Source organism: Camelina sativa, chromosome 14, assembly GCF_030686135.1.
Source record: "Camelina sativa cultivar CO46 ecotype springtype chromosome 14, ASM3068613v1".
Lineage (NCBI taxonomy): Eukaryota > Viridiplantae > Streptophyta > Magnoliopsida > Brassicales > Brassicaceae > Camelina > Camelina sativa.
Window position 1 is genome coordinate 6,098,131 of NC_141893.1, and position 21,565 is coordinate 6,119,695.

Below are 21,565 nucleotides of genomic sequence, written 5' to 3' on the forward strand. Positions count from 1 at the left end.
TCTCAACTTGTTTCTCGACAATGGATATACAACAACTTCTTTTTTAGAAGAAGAGACCAAAAAAAAAAAACACTTTTAATGATGGTATTTCATTCTTTATTACAATGCTTAATTGGATGGGCTAAGATGTAAATTTAATGGGCTTTTGTAGCAGACAAATGTCATTGCCATTTCACACTTGAAAAGATAGCAACAGAAGAGATAAGATCTTGCATAACAAGAAACCCATATATAAAAACACGTAAAGAGATATAATTAGAACTTAGCAAACTGGAGTTTAGATGGACATGTTCCTTTAGGCAAAACTGGACATTCGATAAACTCAGTTCCTGATGTATCAACACAAATGTAGATCTGATATAGCTGGAAATTACGCTCCCGATCTTTGTTACATTGGAGTCCTGGTGTATATCCAATCCCATCTTTTATCGTGTTGGTGATATTTTTCAGGTCGTAGAATCCATCATCCGGATTAATTCCTACAATTAATTACCAAAAAGAAAATTAATGGTCATTGATAAGTTTAAAATGTATACATGAATAGTAGTGGTTTTTATATATACCGGAGTTTGTGAGAATTTGGAGGAGATTGGCTTTTTCTTTGAGTTTAAGAGCATTCTCAAAGTATTCGTGTTGGTCCATTACTGATTCTGCGCACGTGCCGTGTTTCTCCCATTCGTGTTTCCAAAACTTGAACCCTTCGTTGCTCGGACACGATAGTGTTGGCCAATTCTTTTTCATACTACTTAGCAGATCCTCTATCTATACATTCATCATACATATATTTTAAAAAGTCATAGCTTAAATAATAAATATGAATATTACTCCATCATTTATGTATATATGTATACCTGAGATCTATCAAATTTGCTGTCGGGATCGCAATTTGATGGCCATGAACTACTGTTATAATTAGGCCAAAGACCGTGGATGCCAAAATCTGCCGCAGGTTTGCCGGATGTTGGATAGCAACAAGAACTTTTTGTATCACAATAGGCTCCTGGCCACTGCAAATACACAGTAACGAACAATAATCACTTGGACATAAAATTTATATGTTTCACATAAAGTTTATATATGTTGTTAAAAAAAAAAAAAAAAAAACAAAATTATAAAATGGGTTAATTTAGAGGACAGACCTGAACAACAAAGTAGAAGAAATCAAAGTCTTCTTGAGATTGTGGAAGGTAAAGACTTTGAAACATTAGAAACTTGAGGATATCCCCCCAACCCTTTGCTCCCATCTTCTTGTTTTTTTTTTTTTTCTATTCGTTTATGTGATGCATGATTAAAGACATTTCGGCTTCAAATTTATACACAACTGCAAATTCCATATGATACCATTTTTAATATGTTATTCAACTATGATTATTGTTAATGTCTTCGTGATTAATTAAAAAGTTTCGTATATTCCCTTAGGCAATTATTTTAATATATGGGAAAATTAAAGTCATTTATTTAAAGTAAACTCAATCTCATATTTTAGAAAAATGATTGTTATGCAACTGTCTTCACTATTTTGTGCTTTTTAATTGTTTTGATATATTAATAGACTTTTTTTTGGCGTCAAAAGATATACTAACAGACTTTGTTTTGAGAAATTTGTCACTATCAACAAATTTAGACAAATCTACCAATTATTAAAATTGACCAAATATTTATGCATACTTTACAAAAACGTTATTTGCACTATGTTATGTTTTCATGTTATCCAAGGATCGTAGACCAACTACTTCAAATAGAAAAGGCCATTTCCGCGGATTGATCCGATCGAGTGGAGATTATTAGGAAACAAAGGTTGACTTTTTTGTATCATAACACAGGTTGACTTTAAAATAGTTATGAGAGATATTGCTCCTGGCCACTGCAGATCATATACGTATAAAAATACGGTGTGAGATTGTATGTATGTATTAATGTATGTATTTGTTGGAAACATACGTAGCTGACCCAGTAGAAGAAATTGAAGTCTGGTGGTGCTGTTTGAGACGAAGACACGACAAGACTCTGTACAAGAAGCTTACGTACGATGATGATTCCTCATGTGTTTCTTGACTTTTTGGTTTTTCTTTTTCTTGGATTTATTTCCCAGCAATTTTGTGACAAAGTAATCATATGTCTCCAAAGAGATGAGTATAATATTTTTCTTAATTTTTAATTACGTTTGTTTAATAATTTATTATTCTCAACTTGTTTCTCCACAATGTATATGCCTACAACAACTTCATTTTTAGAGTCACAAAAAAAAAAAAAAAAAAAAAACTCTTAATGATGGTATTTCATTCATTCTCTATTTCTCTTTTACAAAGCTTAATTGGATGGCCTTATATGTAAATTTAATGGGCTTTTGTAAGAGACAAATGTAATTGCCATTTCACACTTGGAAACTGGGTGATACATTGATAATATTAATAACCATAATAAAACCACAGCACTACTGTGTAAACTGATATTTTCATATACTATTTTAAGCTAATGAATAAGAATATGTTATGTAACTATGTAAGTAATGTAACAAAAAAATAACTATACTATTATTATTATTATTATTTTTTTAAAACATTATTTAGAATGCATGCATTAGGGTTGAATTTTCATGAAACGTATGATGCATAATTAGAAATATTGCAGTATGTTTTAGTCCACAAGTATACCAAAGTCTATCTTATTTAGATTTTAGATTAAAAAAAAACATAACAAGAGCTAAAAAAGATAACAACAGAAGATATATATATATATATATATATAACTAAGAGAAAAGAAACAAGATGGAGAAGCATAGAAATCAGAAAAGATAACAATAGAAGAGATCTGGCATAACAAGAAACCATATGAAAAACACGTAATGATATAATTAGAACTTAGCAAACTGGAGTTGAGATGGACATCTTCCTCTAGGCAAAACAGGACATTCGATAAACTCAGTTCCTGATGTATCAACACAAATGTAGATCTGATATAGCTGCGCATTACGCTCCGGATCTTTGTTACACTGGAGTCCTGGCGTAAATCCGATCCCATCTTTTATGGCGTTGGTGATCTTATTCAGATCGTAGAATCCATCATCCGGATTAATTCCTACAATATATTACCAAAAGAATATGGTCATTGATGAGTTTAAGTAAAATGTATACACATGAATAGTAGTGGTGTATATATATAGATACCGGAGTTTGTGAGGATTTGGAGGAGATTGGCTTTGTCTTTGAGTTTAAGAGCATTCTCAAAGTATTCGTGTTGGTCCATTACTGATTCTGAGCACGTGCCGTGTTTCTCCCATTCGTGTTCCCAAAAGTTAAACCCTTCGTTGCTCGGACACGATAGTGTTGGCCAATTCTTTTTCATACTACTCAGCAGGTCCTCTATCTATGCATTCATATACATAATTTATATTAAAAAAAAAACATTGCTTAAGAAATAAATAGGAATATTACACGATCATTTATTTATGTATATATGTATACCTGAGATCTGTCAAATTGGCTGTCGGGATCGCAATTTGATGGCCATGAACCATCTTTATAATTAGGCCAAAGACCATGGATACCGAAATCTGCCTCAGGTTTACCGGATGTTGGATAGCAACAAGAACGTTTTGTATCACAATAGGCTCCTGGCCACTGCAAATATATAAATACAAACAAATATTACTTAATTTGGTCATAAAATTTAGAAATGTTTCACAGAAATTTTTAAAATGGGTTAATCAGATTACAGACCTGAACAACCAAGTAGAAGAAATCAAAGTCTTCTAGAGATTGTGAAACGAAAAGACTTTGAAACATTAGAAACTTGAGGATAGCCCAACCCTTTACTCCCATTTTTTTTTCCTATTCGTGTCTGTGATGCATGATTAGACATTACGGCTTCCAATTTATACACAAATGCAAATTCCATATCCCTTGAAATACCCTATTTTTAATTTGTTAATTATTCATCTATTATTATTGTTAATGTCTTCGTGATTAATTAAAAAAAGATCCGTATATCCGATCCCCTTAAAACAATTCTTTTAATAATTGGGGAAAAGTAATTTTTACGGTTTACAAGTAGATTGTAAGCTCCAATCTCATATTTTATAAAACTGATTGTTATATTTTCAATCCTCTCAAGTCTCATAATGCATGCAATCGTCACTATTTGTATGTTTATATTGTTTTTTTTTAGTTTATATGAATTGTTTAGTTATATCTAGAGGCTTTTGTTTTGAGAACTTTGTCACTATCAACAAACTTAAACGAATATGTCAACTCTTAGAATCAACCAACTATATCTAAATCTAACACCTCCTGTAAATATTTATGCATATTTTACAAAAACGTGGATTTGCACTATGTTATATTATCCAAGGATCGCAGACCAAACTACTTAAAGGCCAATTCGGCGGACTGATCCGAGTGTAGGTTTAAAAAAAGGATTGACGTTAAAATATTTATGATGAGGGATATCCATTTCTATCGTGCTCAACTGATATTAAAATTTGGGAAGAAAGTACTGTATGAAGAAAATAAAAAGTACGAGGAGGAGTGTACGTTTACAGGCTTACAGCATGTGAACATGTGACCCAATATCAATAACCAACTAATGTTCACACTAACGTTTAATGATTCGCGCTAATGAATGCTTTGTAAGGAAGGGTCAAATGTAGCAATCATAGTTAATTGTTAAGGATCTGTCCAGGATTAGCGTTAAACGTGTTGTATATAATATATGAACCCCTTTAACAAACAAAAAAAAAAATGAAACATAATCAAGCAACATGAAAATAATATGGAATAATGGAGGAAAAGGAAGGTACGTCGAATTATAGAATTAGCGACCACTACTTATCCACTTCCTCGTTGATTATGTGCTTACCGATGATGTATAATAAATAATTAATAGTCAATTGGTCATGTTTTAACAGCGTTATTTTGAATTCACTATCTAAAACCACAAAAGAAAAAAAAGATCCTACAGACTTTTCGTGTTTTATATCAACCACGATCGAGACGAGAGTATTCGTAAATAAGAAGAGGTTTCGTGTTTTATTGAATTTGTCTGATTTGAACTGATTTGGTTTGAGTATTTACATAATTTCAGTTATCAGACGAGTTTAAATATTTGATTTAATCGTGTTATTTGTAAAAATAAAATAATCCATAAAAACAATAGTCTCTGAATCCTAATTTTTGTTACCAGGTTACTTGGATTAAACCGGTCCGGTCCATGAAAGATAAAGACTCAATTGATCCGATTACTTAAAACCGGAGTCACCCGCGTTTACTACACCTCTCTTTCGCCTAGAAGGACCCAATAATCAAATGGTTTAAAATATAACCCGACCCAGTCCAAATTATGTGGAGCAGGTGTGTAATTTCGTAAAAAAGGCGCTCCACTACGAAATCGGAGACTAAGAGCTTTCATCGACGGCACGGCGGTCTCCGATCCCACTCCCGATCTCCGATTATACAACTAGGTTCACGATAATTGTTAGATTATTACGTTTTCGTTTGCGTGCACGTTCAGATCTCATGATCCCTCATCCGTTTTTTCCCGTTAAAGCTCCTTAAACCTTGATGCAACGGCCTAGTGCTCGTTCCAGGTTGAAATTCAAATCAGGTATGATAGATCCTCCCGAGGTTGAGACTTCACCTGTTCACCACCACAACCGATCATCGCCGTCCACACTCGCTAAACCCAAGTCAAAACGAACCAAATCGATTATTTTGTTAATCGTTGCTTCTGTAGCTATCGCGTTGGGGTTATTGTTTGTTTGCTTTTCAATCGTACGCTCACGAAGGAATCGGGGAGTTTCGCTGCTCAGGTACAGCGTCGTTATAGATGGCGGGAGTTCGGGGACCCGAGTTCATGTGTTCGGGTACCGGGTTGAATCCGGGAAACCGGTGTTTGATTTCGGAGAGGAGAGTTACGCTAGTTTTAAGTTGAGTCCTGGTTTGTCTGCGTACGGTGATAATCCGGAGGGAGTGAGTGAGTCAGTGACGGAGCTTGTGGAATTTGCTAAAAGGAGAGTTCCTAAGAGAGTGTTGGAGGAGAGTGACATTAGGTTGATGGCTACTGCTGGAATGAGATTGCTTGAATTGTCTGTTCAGGAAAGGATTCTTGAAGTTACTAGAAGAGTTCTTAGATCTTCCGGGTTTGCTTTTCAAGAGGAATGGGCTTCTGTTATCTCTGGTTAGTTTTCTTCAGTTGACTAGGGAATCTTAGATTGATCACTGACTTGTTCATTTGTGGAAGTAAAAGAGAGTGTTTAGTTGAGATGTTTAAGTTTACCTTTGGTTGGTGCTCTTTTAAGACTTCTTGTTAATCTTGGAGTGGTTTTTATTTTTTTTTCTTCTATATTAGCTTAGTTGAGTGATAGTAATGTGTCCCATCCATTGCCGATTTTTTTATGCTAATTACTGGAAATCTTGGAAAATAATTCAGGATCTGATGAAGGTGTATATGCTTGGGTTGTTGCAAATCATGCGCTCGGTTCGCTTGGAGGTGAACCTTTAAAAACGACGGGAATTGTTGAACTCGGTGGGGCTTCTGCCCAGGTTTAATATTTCCCCTGTTAACGATAAGAGAGTGTGCTTAACTGTGTGATATCAATCGACTGCTAGGTGATGACTGTGTTTGTGCATTCGTTTAGGTAACATTTGTGTCAAGTGAGCTTGTGCCGCCAGAGTTCTCACGTACGTTAGCCTATGGAAATGTCTCATACAAGCTCTACAGTCACAGCTTCCTCCACTTTGGGCAGGTAACTCCTGAGAGCAGAGTATTTTGTCTGAAGTTGTTTTCTTTGATTTGCCCTTTTTAAATGTTTGGAAACTTAATGTAGTTTGTGTCCCTGTTAGCTGCTTAGTGGTCTCTGAATTTTCTATGCTTCCGCAGAATTGTAGAACATGCTACCAAACAAAGGATTTTTATCCGTGATAATGTTCAAGAAGCTATTAACTTTTGTCTTCTCGCAGGATTCAGCACAAGAAAAGTTATTGGATTCACTACACAACTCATGTTAGTTGTTTATAAATCTTTCAAATAATTGCAATTTGGAGTTTAGGCAATTGAAATAAGTTTTTTTCCAACTCAAATTTCAATACACTGTTTCAATCCTTGCAGCTGCAAACTCTACAGAGGAAGGAATACTTACTGACCCTTGTGTTCCTAGAGGATACATCCTTGACAAAATTTCACAAAAAGATTCATCCGGATCCTTAGCTGAAAAAAGCAGGTTTACAGCTTCACTTCAAGCTGCTGGTGATTTCTCAAAATGTCGATCCGCTACATTGGCAATGTTGCAGGAAGGAAAAGGTAAAATGCATAATTGGTATTCTGAATATTGTTCACTGTGTCAGTTTTCTATCTCTTATTGTTTTACTTTGAGTACAGAGAAATGTCCTTATAAGCATTGTTCTATTGGATCAATATTCACACCTAACCTTCGAGGAAGTTTTTTGGCTACAGAGAATTTCTTCCACACCTCGAAGGTATAATCCTTTGAATCTCATGTTTTGTTTGAACATTGGTCGTCTGGTCTCTTATATTTGTGTATGATTCAGTTCTTTGGGTTGGGAGAAAAGGATTGGCTATCTGAAATGATATTAGCCGGAAAGAGATTCTGTGGAGAGGAATGGTCGAAACTGAAAGTGAAATATCCAACTTTTAAGGACGAGAATTTGCTTCGGTATTGTTTCTCATCAGCATATATTGTCTCAATGCTTCACGACAGTCTTGGTGTTGCTCTCGATGATGAAAGGTAACAAAGTAATTAAGATCATTTCAGTTTTTGGGTCTTGATCTAAAATTATGTCATCTTCTTAATAATAATTATTATTACGATGCAGAATTGGGTTTGCTAGTAAAGCTGGACAAGACATACCACTTGATTGGGCATTGGGTGCTTTTATCCTAAATACTGCCACATCCACTTTTGATTACAATGGTAAATCTAGAAAAATTCTTGACTCGAACAATTTGGCCAATTACAAAAACGATATTAGTTAATATTGTAGTTACTATATAAAAAAGACATCGTTTCACATTAAACAAGTAAATTATTATCATATAATTGTATTTTTACGTTAACTAGTGTTTAAGCTACATTCGCCATATTCGTCTCCTTTTGAGAAATTAGTTGGCCACCCATAACAAAAATTGAAACCAATTTGAAGAGTGCGACTTGTATAAGGTTTGTATAAATCTTTTGCACTTATTACATAATTTTTACAACATTTTCGCTGGGAAAAGTATCACAAATGCATATTAATTAGTACCATGAATGAGTAGCAAACAAAGTGTTATATTACAAATGATATGTTTTACAAAGGAATCTACCCCAAAGCATGAGTCGACCAACTCAACATAAGAAAATAATAAAAGTCAACAGAGATGCTTTAAGGGGAAGAGATCAAAAGCTTTGATTAGTGATTACCAATACAATTTCTCAACAACCAATGAGGGACGAGATCAAGAGCCATTGAGATGTATAGCCAGTTGATTGAGAAACTGGCCCACGGCCAGTGATGATTGTGTTAGACACGTTTTTTTACTCGAATAAGTATAAGTCAAGAAAATAGATAATTGAATTACTACTAATTTCCAGAAATTTCTTATCTCCAAATCATTATTGAACCGTAATATTTTATTTTATTTTACTGAGTAGGTGTTGAAATTCATTACTTAAGTTGTAGGTCTTCGAACGGCAATTTCTAACTCCAATTGTGAAATCAGATTCTCTAAGAGGAAGACTCACTAGCTATTGGGTTACGTTGTTTTTTTATTTGCTTTCTCTTGCGTTATTTGCACTACGTTTATTGCTATTGCGTTACGTCTTTTTATTTAATTTGCTTGCGTTTTTTACTATTTGATTATATTGTTAGTTTCGGTTCCTTAGACGTTAACGCAACGGATCTCATGCTCATTCCAGGTTGAAAGATGGATGCTCTCAAGGTTCAGATTCTACCTGAGCACCAATCATCGCCGTTGTCTACGTACACGCTCGCAAATCCCAAGTCGAACCCCACAAAATCGTTGATCATGCTACTGATCATCGCTTCCGTGGCTGTTACGTTAGGGCTACTGTATGTTTCCAATTCAAGTTCAGCTCTAGTCTCCAGACGTTTGCTTTGCCCTAGAACTTCGCTCAGGTACAGCGTCGTTATCGATGCCGGGAGTTCGGGGACCCGAGTTCATGTTTTCGCGTACTGGTTTGATCAGTACGGTGAACCCGTTTTCGATTTCGGAGAGAAGCATTACGCTGATATGAAGTTGACTCCTGGTTTGTCAGCGTATGCTGATAACCCCGAGGGAGCAAGCGTGTCAGTGAAGAAGCTTGTGGAATTTGCCAAGAATAGAATCCCCAAGAGGAAGCTGAGGAAGAGTGACATTAGGTTAATGGCGACTGCTGGGATGAGATTGCTTGAAGTGCCTGTTCAAGAACAGATCCTTGACGTTACAAGAAGAGTTCTTGGATCTTCTGGTTTTATATTTCGAGACGAATGGGCTAATGTTATCTCTGGTTAGTTTTTTTTTTTCTTCTTTTTCTTTTGGAATTTGTATTCGATAAACTGGAATTAAAAGTGCTAATAATATTGGGAAATATATATTATTCAGGATCCGATGAAGGTATATATGCTTGGGTTATTGCGAATCACGCACTTGGTTCGCTTGGAAGTGATCCGTTGGAAACAACGGGGATTGTTGAACTCGGCGGGGCTTCTGCACAGGTTTTAGTCTCTTCTCTCTCAAATATGTTATCGAGACAAATATATGTACGTGGCTGGATGCTGACAAAAACATGCAAAAATAATTGATTTTTTTTTTTTTTTTTTTTTTTGAGAAGTCAATATTACTATGCACAACAAAACTATGGAAAGAAAAATCAACTATATATATAGCTTAGATTAAGTGATGCCATATTTTTTTCCGTTAATTTGGTAGAAAAATGTGATTTTCGGCGTTTCGTAATTTGATAAAATCTTATCATAATAAACTTAAATAAGATGAAATTGAAGATAAAATCTTATTTCCAATTCTCCCATTTTTTGTTTGTCACTTAATACAACATTGTCTTTCGATCTTCTTACAACTTCTTTTTTTTCTCTCACAAATTTAGAAACAACGGAATACTACAACTAGGTATAAAAGTCAACTATATATGGTAAATGTCTATTATAAGCGAAGACTTTTTTGTGCATGTTGGCTTAGGTGACATTTGTGTCAAGTGAGCATGTGCCTCCTGAGTTCTCGCGTACGATAGCCTATAAAAATGTTTCATACACAATCTACAGTCATAGCTTCCTCCACTATGGGAAGGTACGTAACCAAAGCTTTTTATTTTTTGAGTACTTCTTTTCTTTGGTTCATCCTTTTAAAAAGTTGTTAGGAAAATTTATTTTTGTAATTGTGTGCCCTATCTAATCACTGAATTTATTTATTTTCCTCTCAAAATTGTAGATAACGCTACCAATATAACGGATTTTATCCTTTGTCCTAATATTCAAAAAGCTATAATTTTTTGTCATCTTGCAGGATGCAGCTCTAAAAAGGTTACTGGAATCACTGCAAAACTTAGGTTACTTTCTTAATAAATCCTTAAAGTTGAAATTAGGTAATTGAAATAAAAAAAATTTCCCCCTCAAAACTCATATATAGCGTTTCAATCCAAACAGCTGCGAACTCTACAGGTGATGGAATAGTTGATGACCCTTGTACTCCTAAAGGGTACATCTACGACACAAGTTCACAGAAATATTCATCCGGATTCTTAGCTGATGAAAGCAAATTGAAAGGCTCCCTTCAAGCTGCTGGCAATTTCTCAAAATGCCGATCCGCTACGTTTGCACTTTTGCAAGAAGGAAAAGGTAAAAGATATCATAATTGGTATAGCTGAATAATATCTCCCCTTGCTCTTGATCTCTTATGGGTGTAGTTTTGGTACTTTGTGTACAGAGAATTGTCTATATGAGCATTGTTCTATTGGATCAACATTCACACCTGATCTTCAAGGAAGTTTTTTGGCTACATCAAATTTCTACTACAGCGCTGAGGTATATATAAGTCTAATGTTGTCAATATACTATATGTCTGAATTTTGTGGAGATAATATTGTTTGAAGATTAATTGTCTTATATATGTTTTTGTCTGAAATTTGAATCAGTTCTTTGAGTTGAAAGCAAAGGGTTGGTTGTCTGAACTGATTCCAGCTGGGAAGAAATATTGTGGAGAAGAATGGTCAAAACTGAAATTGGAGTACCCAACAACCGAAGAAGAATTTTTGCGTGGGTATTGCTTCTCATCGGCATATATTATCTCAATGCTTCACGATAGTCTTGGTATTGCTCTTGATGATGAAAGGTAAACGTTAATTATTGCATAAATTCAAGAACATTTATAGATCTCTCAATGTCGGTTTTTGGACAAAGAGATATAAAGTATGTTCGGTTTGTTTGCAGGATCGCGTATGCAAGTAACGCAGGAGAAAAACACATACCACTAGATTGGGCATTAGGCGCATTTATCCTGGATACTGTTACACCCACTTCTTATAATAACGGTGGTAAATCTAGAAAATATCTTGGCCTTTTTTAAGTAACGTAGCCAATTACCAAAAATGAAATCATATATTTGTATTCTACGTTAAATTGTGTTTGAAAGTTGAAACTATAGTCATTTTTTTTTTTTAAATGTAATAAGTTAGCTACGCCCTTTGGTGGGTGTCAGGGTGTGTATGAATAATTTTCCCCTGCGTGGGATTCTCTGTTCTCGTTAGTAGGACTGTATATTGTATGCAGTTTTTGTTGTGTTCTTCTCAATAATATATAATGTTTTGAAACATCTCAATCAATTACGTACCACTACTAGATTCTTAGTATGAAGCAATATGCGCATAACCCAACAGATATATATAAAACTCTTAATGGGGACCATATGAGCATGGGATTGGCTAAGAACTTGGACCACCGCGACAGACGACGATCCTTTGTTTGCAAGTCCTTCTATTTTGGGATCGGCCACGTTTTTTTAATTGGTTTTACTTTTCTTTGACAGTTTCGGTCTACAACAAAATTAGAGATAATTTGATTACCAGTTACCACCAGTTTCTTATCCTGTGAATGATTGGTTTTGTAAAAGATAATATGTAGAAAATATTATATACAGAGAATATAGTTCATTTTTAGCTATATATGATATATAGGTCTCAGCATATATAATCTCAATGCTTCACGATAGTCTTGGTGTTGCTCTTGATGATGAAAGGTATACATGTCATTGCTCAAGTCCAAGATTAATCAGTGTGGGTTTTGGGACAAAGATATGAAAAGAAAAAAAAATATATATATATATATCTATGTTTGTTTTTGTATGCAGAATCAAGTATGCGAGCAAAGCAGGGGAAGAAAACATACCACTAGATTGGGCGTTAGGCGCTTTTATACTAAACACTGCCGCCCCCACTTATGATAACAGTGGTAAATCTAGAAAAATGCTTGGCTTTTAGGTAACGTATTCAAATACAGAAAATGAGTGTAATTGACTCAGAAATTGTATTCTACGTTACATTGTGTGTTGAAACTATTGTATTTGTTCGTTTCCTTTTGTGGAATAACTAAGTTAGCTCTACTTAGTTAACTTAGTTAGCTCTATTTGTTTTTGGACTCTGAATGGCTCTGGTTCAGGCGTTGGCTATGAAGAAATCTTTGTAAGCTGCGATCGTTGGCACAGCCTTACATAGTCTGCGAGGTGGGGTCTGGTATCAAGTGCAGGTTCTGGACCGATAATTGGACTTCCTTAGGTCCCTTATTGGATTTAACAGGCGAGTCAGGGCCCAGAGTTGCAGGTCTTCCGCTTCACTCAGTTGTTGCGGATGCTCTGAGAGAGGGTCAATGGTGGATTGCTAATAGTAGAAGTCGGAATCCAATCATTCAATTGTTGAGAGCCTGCATTCCTCCTTCCTCAGCTGTTAACTTACACTCGGATGCTCCAGAGGATCGTTATCTCTGGAAGATTGGAGATGCAGCCCCTTCCAACAGTTTCTCGATAGCCACTATCTGGGATCATCTTCATCCAGTGGGTGTCAGGGTGGATTGGTTTGAGTCAGTTTGGTTCAAGGGCAGAATCCCGAAGCATGCTTTCATCTCTTGGCTTAACTCTCGACATAGGCTCCTTACCAGGGATCGTTTGGTGAGTTGGGGTCTCTTGGTACCTTCTACTTGTCTCCTTTGCAACACTTATGATGAGTCTCGTCAACACCTGTTTTTTGATTGTTCATATTCGAAGGAAGTTTGGTATTATTTCACTAGCAAAACCCATCTTTCTCCTCCTCTTAACTTTGAGGATGGAGTTAGATGGCTGAAGAATCCTTGCAGAGACAAGAATGTAGCTTGGATTCTTCGGCTAGCTTACCAAGCTTCAGTTTACTCTATATGGAAGGAGTGTAACACGCGGATTCATACTGCCTCTTCTCGACCAGCTTCAGCAGTACTCATGGAAACAAAGACTATGCTCAGGTCGCATTTGGGTCCGTTAACACTCAAGCAAAGAGTCTCTAATCCATCTGATACGCTTCTGGTTACATGGTTTCGTGTGTTTCAATAACCATATTGTTGCCTCTTTGTTCTGTGTTTATTTTCTCTGTAACTGCTCCTTATTTCGAGCCACTCGATGTAACTTGGTTCTACCCCTCAAATAAATGAAAGGTTTTTCAAAAAAAAAAAAAAAAAGTTAGCTCTACTCATAAAAAATTGAAGTCAATATATATATGTGTGTAAATTGTTATCGATCTTACGATGAGCATTGTCGGTAATATATGTGGCGGTCTGTGTGTAATATCGACATTTTAAAGAAAACCTCTGCGACCTTACAGTTATTTGAAGTGCCAATTATAGTTTTAATATTACCTTTTTAGAAAATTGACTTTTGCATTCTCTGAACTATTTTAGTCTACAACAACCTGATAGATAAAATAATCACCACTAGAAGTTTCTTAGCCCGAATTCTACGTAGAATATACTAGTATTATATTAGTAGGTCTAGAATAAAGTTGATTCTGTTGATCGAAGCCAATGATCTTTTTTTTTTTTTTTTTCTTCCTTTTGGATCAGTCTTGACTTATTTATGTAAACCCAAACCCACAGTTTCATTCTGAAAAGTTATAAAAACGGCCTTGGTTCTCCAACGGAAACATTAATATAGAACCTAGCTACAATAAAACTTACAAAATCTCAAAGAACTTGGCATTGATTGGTTCTACAAGAAAGGGATTATATCTGCATTCACTTTTTTGGGGTCAACGGTGTGTCACATGATTGTATATAGGAATTATTTGAATACGTGACCATGTCTTATTTTCTTATCAACTAAATTAAGATTTTCTTATTGAATGAATGAGGAGGATTGAGGAATACTTGACAAATTCTATAAGGAATAACTCAACGGTCAATAATTTTCAAACCGTACAACTAGGACTACAACATATATTTATTCAACATTTATGTACCTGACAATTAATGGTCAACCACGTTTATACATGTTTCTTCAAATATTCCGATCCTCAAACCAAACGTTTATATTAGTGAAAAAAGATCAAGTGTTTACTTATTTTAAAGAATCGAATTTTTTTTCATAGTTGTATCTTGCCGTTAATTCACTTCTAATTAATAGAAAAATGTTGTTTATAAAAAGAAAATTAGCCTATCGACTTTATTTAAATAATACTCAAAAATGTATCAAGTTTTTTTTTAAAACTAAACAATGGCTTTCAAAAATTATATATAAGTGACAGTTAAAAAGCACAAAGAGAAAGAATCTAAAAAGAGTAACGAAAGTGATGAGTTTTGAACTGATCATAGGATTAAAACAACATACTGTATGATGATGATGATGATGAAAAGCTGTATTATTTGGAGTTAATTGACTCGGTTTTAAACTAGTTAATCAAACAACAGACAACTTGTTTACATTAGGAATTAGTAATAATCTATGTTGTCAATAATAAGACTACTAGATATGCAAATACTAAAAAGAAACAAAAGAATAGTACTTTAGTTTTAAGATTGCAACTAGGAGAGCCGTTATACTCTGGTCAACGGCTATAACTAACGGAGCCGTTAAGTCTTTTTCAGACGTCGTTCTCCCTCTCTCTCTCTCTCTCATCCGCTATAAAAAGCGTTTTCCCCCAGTAACGTCTTTTCCGGGAAAATAATATAATTTGCCATAGAAAAAAAAAAAGTTTCTCTCATCTCTTCTTCCCGATAAAATATTTTCTTGGACTTCTTCTTTTTCTTTGGGGGTCTCTGCTAACATTTCTCCTCCCGATCTTTTTCAGCTCAGGTGAATTTTTCTCGATTCAACCTCTCCTCCATTTTTCCGATCTCGGCGTGATCCTTGATTTTTTTTTTTTAATCGGATTTTTTTTAGCTCATGATGTCTGATTAGAGTGAACTTTGTTTATTTTTTTTGTATTTAGGGATTTCATATTTGGTTTTCGGAAAACACTGAGATGAGTAATCACATGGTTCTTCTCGCGGAGGATAGTGTAATTGATATCCACGACGGAGTTACTACGGAGGAGGAGGAGGAGGAGGAGGAGGAGGAGGATTCACTGATTTCGTTGGCGGAATGCCGTATTTGTCAGGAGGATTGTGCTATTGAGAATCTTGAGAGTCCATGTTCTTGCAATGGTACTTTAAAGGTACTTTTTTTTTTTTTTTTTTTTTGCATTTGTTCATAATGATGGTCACACTAGGAAAAGCTGAGAGTATTTTGACTGATTCAAGTTTTATGTGGTGTTGATCAGTATGCTCACAGGAAATGTGTTCAGCGTTGGTGCAACGAAAAGGGAAACACTTTATGTGAGATCTGTCATCAGGTATAGTATATATACACCTTTTGTTGTTGTCTTTTAGGATTTAAGAGATGTGTGATGAAATTACTAGAAACTGAGCCTTGATCAGAGCTTTAAAGATGAGGCAATTGAAGAATGCATTTGTGACTAGTTTAGGATCATTTCATTTCTTATGCAGAGATATTTAGATGATAATGTATGGCTTAATAACAGTTTTATCTTGATGATTGAGAATTTGATTCAATATTAACACCCTTTTAACTTCTCTTTTCCCAGCCATACCAAGCTGGATATACATCTCCACCACCTCCACCTCAATCTGAAGAAACTACTATTGACATTGGGTAATGATCAGTTCCATGGTTCTGTCATACAACTTAAAGGTTTGGTTTTTATGACTTGTAATTGTTCTGAACTTATTTTCCTCTGTCTTTTTAAGTGGAGGATGGAGAATCTCAGGTTTGGATTTAAACGATCCACGCCTCCTGGCAATAGCTGAAGCTGAACGCCAGATTTTAGAAGCAGAGTATGATGAATATACAGCTTCAGATACCACTGGAGCTGCATTTTTCCGCTCAGCTACTCTAATTGTGAGTCTCTAAAAGCTTCTCAACAAGTTTCATCAACCACTTTCGAGTTTTTACCAAGTTCTCTTAACATTCCTCTTCTCTTTTTGCAGTTGATGACTCTTCTTCTATTGCGACATGCACTGACTATACCTGATTATTCAGATGGTGAAGATGATCCTTCCTCAATACTTTCTGTATGTTCAAATCAAGTTCTCACTTCTTCTTCTTCTTCTTTCCGGGCATATGCTGGAAGTTTCATCAAAGTCCTAACTCTTAAACCTCAAAATCTGTTTTTGCAGCTTTTCTTACTCCGAGCTGCCAGTTTTCTTCTTCCTTGCTACATCATGGCATCAGCCATCAGTATCCTGCATCGGCGTAGACAAAGACAGGAAGCAGCAGCCTTGGCCACTCGATTTGCGTTGGTGCTCAGCTCGCGGCAACCTAGAGCCGTGATTAATTATTTGTCAATGGAGCCGTGATGTAATAGTTTTTACACCAAAAGTTTCAGAGGTATATGCTTTTCAATGATTTCATCAGGGAAAGATTCATGAATTGCTGCTGTTAAGAGAGTAGGTTGCAGTAAGTGGAGAGATGAGAGTATTCATTGAATCAAACCTCTTCTTTTCACTTTATGCAGAGCAATTGACTCTGTCCGTTTCTGATGAAATGATTGAAGAATCATATGTGGTGTGAAATTATTAACCAAGATCCAATAGCAACAGGACTATCCTTCTGAATTGGCTCACAACAAGGAGTGTCCTAACTTAAGTTTCTTTCAAGTATTAGAATCTAAGAAAGATTCTGTGTATCTTAAATTAAGAGTTTCTGTTCTTGGTGCAATTTCCCTAGATTGTAAAAGCCGAGAGACATATTTTGTAATCTGTGTAAATAAATTTGTTTTCTCTATCATTTTAGTCATACGATACTGTCATGATGTGGTGGCAATAAGGCTAAGTATCACATATAACTCGACCAAAACCCAAATTGCATAAAGTATAAATTATTTTCTCGAATACATAAGCTTACTACAACCGATTACATAATGAAGCTTTTTGATGTTAACTGCGGACAGAACAAAGAGTAAAGCTTAAAGCTAGTTTGCCTGCAATAGTTCCTTAATGTCATACCCTTGGATCTACAAAAAAAAAAAGGAAAAGACAAACATAAGTTAAGAGTTGATCGGTCCTTTTAACGTTGTAGTGATAGTGAGAGAGTTTTTAACCTGAAGAAAAGTGAGTAGCAAAATAACTCCTGAGTTCCAAATACCGTGTATGACCATTGGGGTAATGAGATTGCGAGTTTGTGCATATGATAATCCCAAAACACTTCCTAAACCCAAAGGAAAAAGAAAGATACTTACAGAGATGTTTATAACCATGAGAAGATGCTAATGCTATTGTTTTGAGTTATGTTATACCTAGAATAAACAGCTGTGGGAATTCACCGGGTGTGAGATGGGCAAGGGCAAACGCAGCTGAGCTGATGATAATTGCTATTGGGGTTGGGACCCTGAAATGCCGAGAAAAAACAAAATGTAGAAAGCTGTTGTCCAGAACCAAATGAGAAGAAGACAAGAGGTTTTACCATTTGGTAAGAGAGACCATGAAGAATCCACGAAAGACAGTCTCCTCAAGAAGTGGGGCAAGGATTCCAGTTATGCCCACTAAGCTTAAGGTGCTGTAAAATCACCATGTACAATGTGATCAGAATCCTAGTATTAATGCTCATCCTCGTTTCTATTGCTTTGCGGGAAATACCTGATGCTTGAAGATCCAATTAATGGAAGAAGCTTCATCAAAGAGTCTACCTGAAAACATCACACTAGGCCTCATTACTATTATTCATCAGATATTTCAGAAAATTACATAATATCTGGTAGTGAATCCTGCTCCTAACCTCCCTCTCGGGTGCCTCTGTCCTGAACAAGGATAAAGCAACACCTGTTAACGCAATAGCACCAACGGCACCAACTAGACCGATTCCACCCCACACGAGCCATCCTTTTTGCAGGTTGAAGGGTTGTCTCAAATCTGAAGATTGAACGAAAGGTCAAAATGCCAATAAAAGAACAAACCATGCAAGACAAATGCCGAATAAAAAGAAGAGCAAAATACCATAGCGAAGAATATCTTCAGGAAGTGGCTCGAAGGTTTTGGCAACAGTGAATATGACAGCAAGCACCACTGCAGTTGTTAAGCTGCAAAGTATTTAGATAAAGTCATTCAACATAAGGCATTTCAAAAACACTCAAGAAAGAACTAACTTTACAAAGTAAAATAATCAGCTAAAGCAGTGAGATTCTATAATACTGTAAGTTAAAAAAAAGAGCTACGACTGTGAGTATGTAACTGGAATACACAAAGAATAGAAGTTTTGGTACCCTTGATCCAGGAACAAAATTTCCGCCTTATCGTCCAAACTCAGTTTCTCAGCATCAATTCCTAAAAACGGTATGACTGCCATCTCGGTTAATCCTGTCAAAACAAAACTGCCTGGGAACACAATTAATCTCACTCCCCCATACATCAAAATAGTTAAGAACTTGAGAAACGATTATATGTACATACAGAGGATAGTCACTGAACATCTTAACTACTTAACCAAAACAGAGAGTATCTTTCATCTTTCAAAACAATCTACTCAACCATCACATTTATCCTAACACACAGTCTACGTTTTAGCAAAATCCAACCATAAAATTTAACCAAAGGAAAGCTTTTGACTAGAGTACCTTAATGCACAAGCGAACGAAGTTAAGGAAACTGTCTGCCATTCCCATGGAACTTCCCACCTCTGAAGTATCGGCCACTCTGAGCTACCTCCTTGTAACTAGAAAACAAAACCAATTAAAACTTTAATATTTTCTTAAAAACCTGACCTTTATTCACAATTCAATACAATTTGGATTCAATCGAAAGAGAAAAAAAAACACATAGAGCTGCTTCAGAAAAATTCAGACCGGAAAACTAATTGAGCTAAGAGTCAGAGAAACAGTAACCTTTCCATCTCCTCCAGGTTCTTTCCCAGAATTGAAAATGCAAGCGGATCTCCATTTCCTCCGGTTAACCGTAAATAACCGGCGGTTAGCAAATCCCCGAGAAAACCGGCTCAAACAGCCGCCGTTGTAAGTCTTCGGCAGAATGATCCTCCTCCGTGAATCGGAGAAACAGAAAAGAGTCGAAGATTGAGATAAACAAGAGACTATCTGTGAAACCATTTTTGAACTCTTTGCCTGAAAAAAACTTTTATTTTTCCTTCTTCTAAGAGAACTTCCACACAGACGAAGAAGATAAGATCCGACTGAAACGGGCGGGTAAAAACCCCCGTATTAAATTAAGGCCCAATTATATCAATTTAGGCCCAAATCCTTCAAGGACCAAAACAACTCGGAGGGTCTTTGTCGAAAAGGTCATAGTATGTCACAAAAATACGTACATCCCTCGTGTTTCCTAATTTGTAATTTTGTTCCCTAGGAGAATCATATCATATCCACTTATATTTTCTTTTAACATTTAATAAAAAAAATTCGTCTTCGTTTTGTAACCAAGACAAAAATAATTAATGTTTTTTCGAGCATTAGCACAGATCTACTGGCAAATATGCAATCTTGTCCCACTAATGGAACCTACAGGCTACACGACACGCATTGAACAAGTGACAGTGTGACACATAGCTTCAGTAACTTCTTCACTTCGTCTATTTATATATTCTCAAACCTAAATCATCTACAAGAAATACTAATGCAAAAAACAAAAATATGGCTACTACCTTAACTTCATCTTCTTCAACTCCAAACACATCTTTTGATTTCATGATGAACAATAACAGTAACAATCTCTATGGTCCTTTCTCTTCTTCTTCTACTTCTTTTTCTTACTTGACAAACAAGGAAGATGCTCTCACGCAGCAGAACCTCATGAGTGGTGGTATCAATCCAGATGTTCTTGGAGTTAACAAGAAAGCTTCTGAAGATTTGGAGATCAGTGTGTTTGGTGCTGAGAAGTACTTTAATGGAGATATGGATTCCGACCATAGTCCTAGACTTGTGTCTCTTCCGCCAAACCCTGAAGTTCCTATCGAGAGAATCTTCGTCGGTCCGAAGCAAAGCTCGAAAAATTCGTCGGGAACTCCGAGTCTTCTGTCTGAATCCAGCTGGAATAGCCAGAGCTTGTTGCTCCAGAGCAAATATGTGGAGAAGAACAACAAGAACATCAAGAACAACTCTAGCTGCAACAGTTACTTGCAGGAGGAGAAGGATATTAGTAGCAATCACAAGGTGAGTAATAAGAAGAGTTTTCTCGCTAATCTTGGCTGCAGATGCGTTTGTTCGAATTGGAATTCAGTGGATGTCGTCGACGACAAGAAAAGAAGCTCTGGTCTGAAGAAGATCAAGACTCAGTCGAGTTTCTCTGGGAATCTAAGCTCAGAGATGAAGATTCATAAACAACAACAAGAAGCAATTTTAGAGCAGAGGAAGTCTCTGGAAATATTTGGATCTCCTCTCGTTGAGAAGAGAATTATACAGAAGAAATTTCCATGGGAATACGCAAGCTCTGCTAAAGCTGAGGAACATGGAATCTCTGTGAAGTTCCAAGAAGAAGATGATGGGAGCGTGAGTGATGTAAGTACAGATCTTTTTGAGATTGAGAGCTTAACAGGGAAGGGAAAGCCCTTCTTTGCAAGGCAAGGAAGCAGTGATCCAGACTCACCAAATGGTTATGCACCGAGTGAGGTAAGCATACAGTGGAGTGTAGTAACGGCAAGTGTAGCAGATTACTCTGTTATGTCAGAATGTGCAACGAGTCCTGTCAAAAAGAACCGGTCTTTTCAGATTCCTCGAATCCCTATCATGGCGAAATCAAACCGAGAAACTGCTCCTCAGAGACGGAAATCGAGCAGTGGTGGTTTATTATTGGGATGCAAGAGTCATAAATCTGTTAGAGTCTCTGGTGATTCGTACACAAGCATGAACAGAACACCGAGTTATGTTCCAAGATTCCCCGTAGAAGCTAATCCTACAAGCGTTGAAACAAGAAGGAGGATCAGCAGTAGTTCGGGTTCTCACACGCAATCGTCTTTTTTGTATACTTAATGATGCCAAAAGTCTAAGCTCTTTTCTCTTTACATGTAATGTCTATTGAGTGGAAAACATTTGTTTTGCTAATAC

At 36.1% G+C, this 21,565-nt stretch overlaps 7 protein-coding genes across 9 annotated transcripts; 4 read left to right on the forward strand and 3 right to left on the reverse strand.

The window, feature by feature from the left end:
* Positions 1 to 59: 59 nt before the first annotated feature.
* Positions 60 to 1,286, reverse strand: LOC104743298 (ribonuclease 3-like). The gene is made up of 4 exons (XM_087485334.1): positions 1,140 to 1,286; positions 852 to 1,007; positions 564 to 762; positions 60 to 479 (listed from the first exon to the last, which is right to left on the reverse strand). The coding sequence occupies exons 1-4, from the start codon at positions 1,242 to 1,244 to the stop codon at positions 256 to 258; spliced, it is 684 nt and encodes a 227-aa protein (XP_087341460.1). The 5' UTR covers positions 1,245 to 1,286; the 3' UTR covers positions 60 to 255.
* Positions 1,287 to 2,649: 1,363 nt separating this feature from the next.
* On the reverse strand, positions 2,650 to 3,859 carry LOC104740086 (ribonuclease 3-like). The gene is made up of 4 exons (XM_010460609.2): positions 3,720 to 3,859; positions 3,465 to 3,620; positions 3,168 to 3,366; positions 2,650 to 3,078 (listed from the first exon to the last, which is right to left on the reverse strand). Exons 1-4 carry the CDS (start codon positions 3,819 to 3,821, stop codon positions 2,855 to 2,857), a joined length of 681 nt encoding a protein of 226 aa, XP_010458911.1. The 5' UTR covers positions 3,822 to 3,859; the 3' UTR covers positions 2,650 to 2,854.
* Positions 3,860 to 5,102: 1,243 nt separating this feature from the next.
* On the forward strand, positions 5,103 to 8,070 carry LOC104740087 (putative apyrase 4). Its single transcript, XM_010460610.3, has 8 exons — positions 5,103 to 6,174; positions 6,427 to 6,539; positions 6,635 to 6,742; positions 6,957 to 6,999; positions 7,105 to 7,296; positions 7,375 to 7,472; positions 7,545 to 7,741; positions 7,830 to 8,070. Exons 1-8 carry the CDS (start codon positions 5,559 to 5,561, stop codon positions 7,987 to 7,989), a joined length of 1,527 nt encoding a protein of 508 aa, XP_010458912.1. The 5' UTR covers positions 5,103 to 5,558; the 3' UTR covers positions 7,990 to 8,070.
* A 616-nt stretch (positions 8,071 to 8,686) lies between these two features.
* On the forward strand, positions 8,687 to 11,820 carry LOC104743299 (putative apyrase 3). Of its 2 annotated transcripts, none has more exons than XM_087485335.1 (9): positions 8,687 to 8,747; positions 8,912 to 9,502; positions 9,598 to 9,710; positions 10,192 to 10,299; positions 10,516 to 10,594; positions 10,671 to 10,847; positions 10,936 to 11,033; positions 11,144 to 11,340; positions 11,439 to 11,820. In XM_087485335.1, exons 2-9 carry the CDS (start codon positions 8,920 to 8,922, stop codon positions 11,572 to 11,574), a joined length of 1,491 nt encoding a protein of 496 aa, XP_087341461.1. In that variant the 5' UTR covers positions 8,687 to 8,747; positions 8,912 to 8,919; the 3' UTR covers positions 11,575 to 11,820. The 2 variants fall into 2 exon arrangements, with proteins under 2 accessions (XP_087341461.1, XP_087341462.1); XM_087485336.1 differs by having other exon boundaries at positions 10,516 to 10,558; positions 10,656 to 10,847.
* Positions 11,821 to 15,040: 3,220 nt separating this feature from the next.
* Positions 15,041 to 17,307, forward strand: LOC104740089 (uncharacterized). Its single transcript, XM_010460612.2, has 8 exons — positions 15,041 to 15,315; positions 15,452 to 15,676; positions 15,782 to 15,853; positions 16,106 to 16,173; positions 16,269 to 16,419; positions 16,509 to 16,592; positions 16,698 to 16,908; positions 17,036 to 17,307. Exons 2-7 carry the CDS (start codon positions 15,485 to 15,487, stop codon positions 16,875 to 16,877), a joined length of 747 nt encoding a protein of 248 aa, XP_010458914.1. The 5' UTR covers positions 15,041 to 15,315; positions 15,452 to 15,484; the 3' UTR covers positions 16,878 to 16,908; positions 17,036 to 17,307.
* A 55-nt stretch (positions 17,308 to 17,362) lies between these two features.
* LOC104740091 (uncharacterized) lies at positions 17,363 to 19,960 on the reverse strand. 2 transcript variants are annotated; one of them, XM_010460616.3, is made up of 10 exons: positions 19,397 to 19,960; positions 19,130 to 19,227; positions 18,779 to 18,886; positions 18,513 to 18,595; positions 18,295 to 18,428; positions 18,156 to 18,205; positions 17,983 to 18,075; positions 17,816 to 17,907; positions 17,621 to 17,727; positions 17,363 to 17,533 (listed from the first exon to the last, which is right to left on the reverse strand). In XM_010460616.3, exons 1-10 carry the CDS (start codon positions 19,613 to 19,615, stop codon positions 17,492 to 17,494), a joined length of 1,026 nt encoding a protein of 341 aa, XP_010458918.1. In that variant the 5' UTR covers positions 19,616 to 19,960; the 3' UTR covers positions 17,363 to 17,491. The 2 variants fall into 2 exon arrangements, with proteins under 2 accessions (XP_010458918.1, XP_010458920.1); XM_010460618.2 differs by having other exon boundaries at positions 18,779 to 18,890.
* A 195-nt stretch (positions 19,961 to 20,155) lies between these two features.
* On the forward strand, positions 20,156 to 21,562 carry LOC104740090 (protein PHYTOCHROME KINASE SUBSTRATE 2). Its single transcript, XM_010460613.2, has one exon. It carries the CDS (start codon positions 20,156 to 20,158, stop codon positions 21,488 to 21,490), a length of 1,335 nt encoding a protein of 444 aa, XP_010458915.1. The 3' UTR covers positions 21,491 to 21,562.
* Positions 21,563 to 21,565: the final 3 nt, after the last annotated feature.

Excerpts from the sequence above, each read along its gene's own strand:
- LOC104743298 (XM_087485334.1), bottom strand. The coding sequence starts at position 1,244 with ATGGGAGCAAAGGGTTGGGGGGATATCCTCAAGTTTCTAATGTTTCAA. Across the intron at positions 763-851 it reads GCAAATTTGATAGATCTCAG|ATAGAGGATCTGCTAAGTAG; the intron begins GTATACATATAT and ends ATGAATGTATAG. Across the intron at positions 480-563 it reads CCAAATTCTCACAAACTCCG|GAATTAATCCGGATGATGGA; the intron begins GTATATATAAAA and ends AATTAATTGTAG.
- LOC104740086 (XM_010460609.2), bottom strand. The coding sequence starts at position 3,821 with ATGGGAGTAAAGGGTTGGGCTATCCTCAAGTTTCTAATGTTTCAAAGT. Across the intron at positions 3,367-3,464 it reads GCCAATTTGACAGATCTCAG|ATAGAGGACCTGCTGAGTAG; the intron begins GTATACATATAT and ends ATGAATGCATAG. Across the intron at positions 3,079-3,167 it reads CCAAATCCTCACAAACTCCG|GAATTAATCCGGATGATGGA; the intron begins GTATCTATATAT and ends AATATATTGTAG.
- LOC104740087 (XM_010460610.3), top strand. The coding sequence starts at position 5,559 with ATGCAACGGCCTAGTGCTCGTTCCAGGTTGAAATTCAAATCAGGTATG. Across the intron at positions 6,175-6,426 it reads ATGGGCTTCTGTTATCTCTG|GATCTGATGAAGGTGTATAT; the intron begins GTTAGTTTTCTT and ends AAAATAATTCAG. Across the intron at positions 7,000-7,104 it reads GGATTCACTACACAACTCAT|CTGCAAACTCTACAGAGGAA; the intron begins GTTAGTTGTTTA and ends CAATCCTTGCAG.
- LOC104743299 (XM_087485335.1), top strand. The coding sequence starts at position 8,920 with ATGGATGCTCTCAAGGTTCAGATTCTACCTGAGCACCAATCATCGCCG. Across the intron at positions 9,711-10,191 it reads TCGGCGGGGCTTCTGCACAG|GTGACATTTGTGTCAAGTGA; the intron begins GTTTTAGTCTCT and ends ATGTTGGCTTAG. Across the intron at positions 10,300-10,515 it reads GCTTCCTCCACTATGGGAAG|GATGCAGCTCTAAAAAGGTT; the intron begins GTACGTAACCAA and ends GTCATCTTGCAG.
- LOC104740089 (XM_010460612.2), top strand. The coding sequence starts at position 15,485 with ATGAGTAATCACATGGTTCTTCTCGCGGAGGATAGTGTAATTGATATC. Across the intron at positions 16,174-16,268 it reads GAAACTACTATTGACATTGG|TGGAGGATGGAGAATCTCAG; the intron begins GTAATGATCAGT and ends TGTCTTTTTAAG. Across the intron at positions 16,593-16,697 it reads ATCCTTCCTCAATACTTTCT|CTTTTCTTACTCCGAGCTGC; the intron begins GTATGTTCAAAT and ends CTGTTTTTGCAG.
- LOC104740091 (XM_010460616.3), bottom strand. The coding sequence starts at position 19,615 with ATGGTTTCACAGATAGTCTCTTGTTTATCTCAATCTTCGACTCTTTTC. Across the intron at positions 18,887-19,129 it reads TCGTTCGCTTGTGCATTAAG|TTTTGTTTTGACAGGATTAA; the intron begins GTACTCTAGTCA and ends GTTCCCAGGCAG. Across the intron at positions 17,728-17,815 it reads CCCACAGCTGTTTATTCTAG|GAAGTGTTTTGGGATTATCA; the intron begins GTATAACATAAC and ends CTTTGGGTTTAG.
- LOC104740090 (XM_010460613.2), top strand. The coding sequence starts at position 20,156 with ATGGCTACTACCTTAACTTCATCTTCTTCAACTCCAAACACATCTTTT.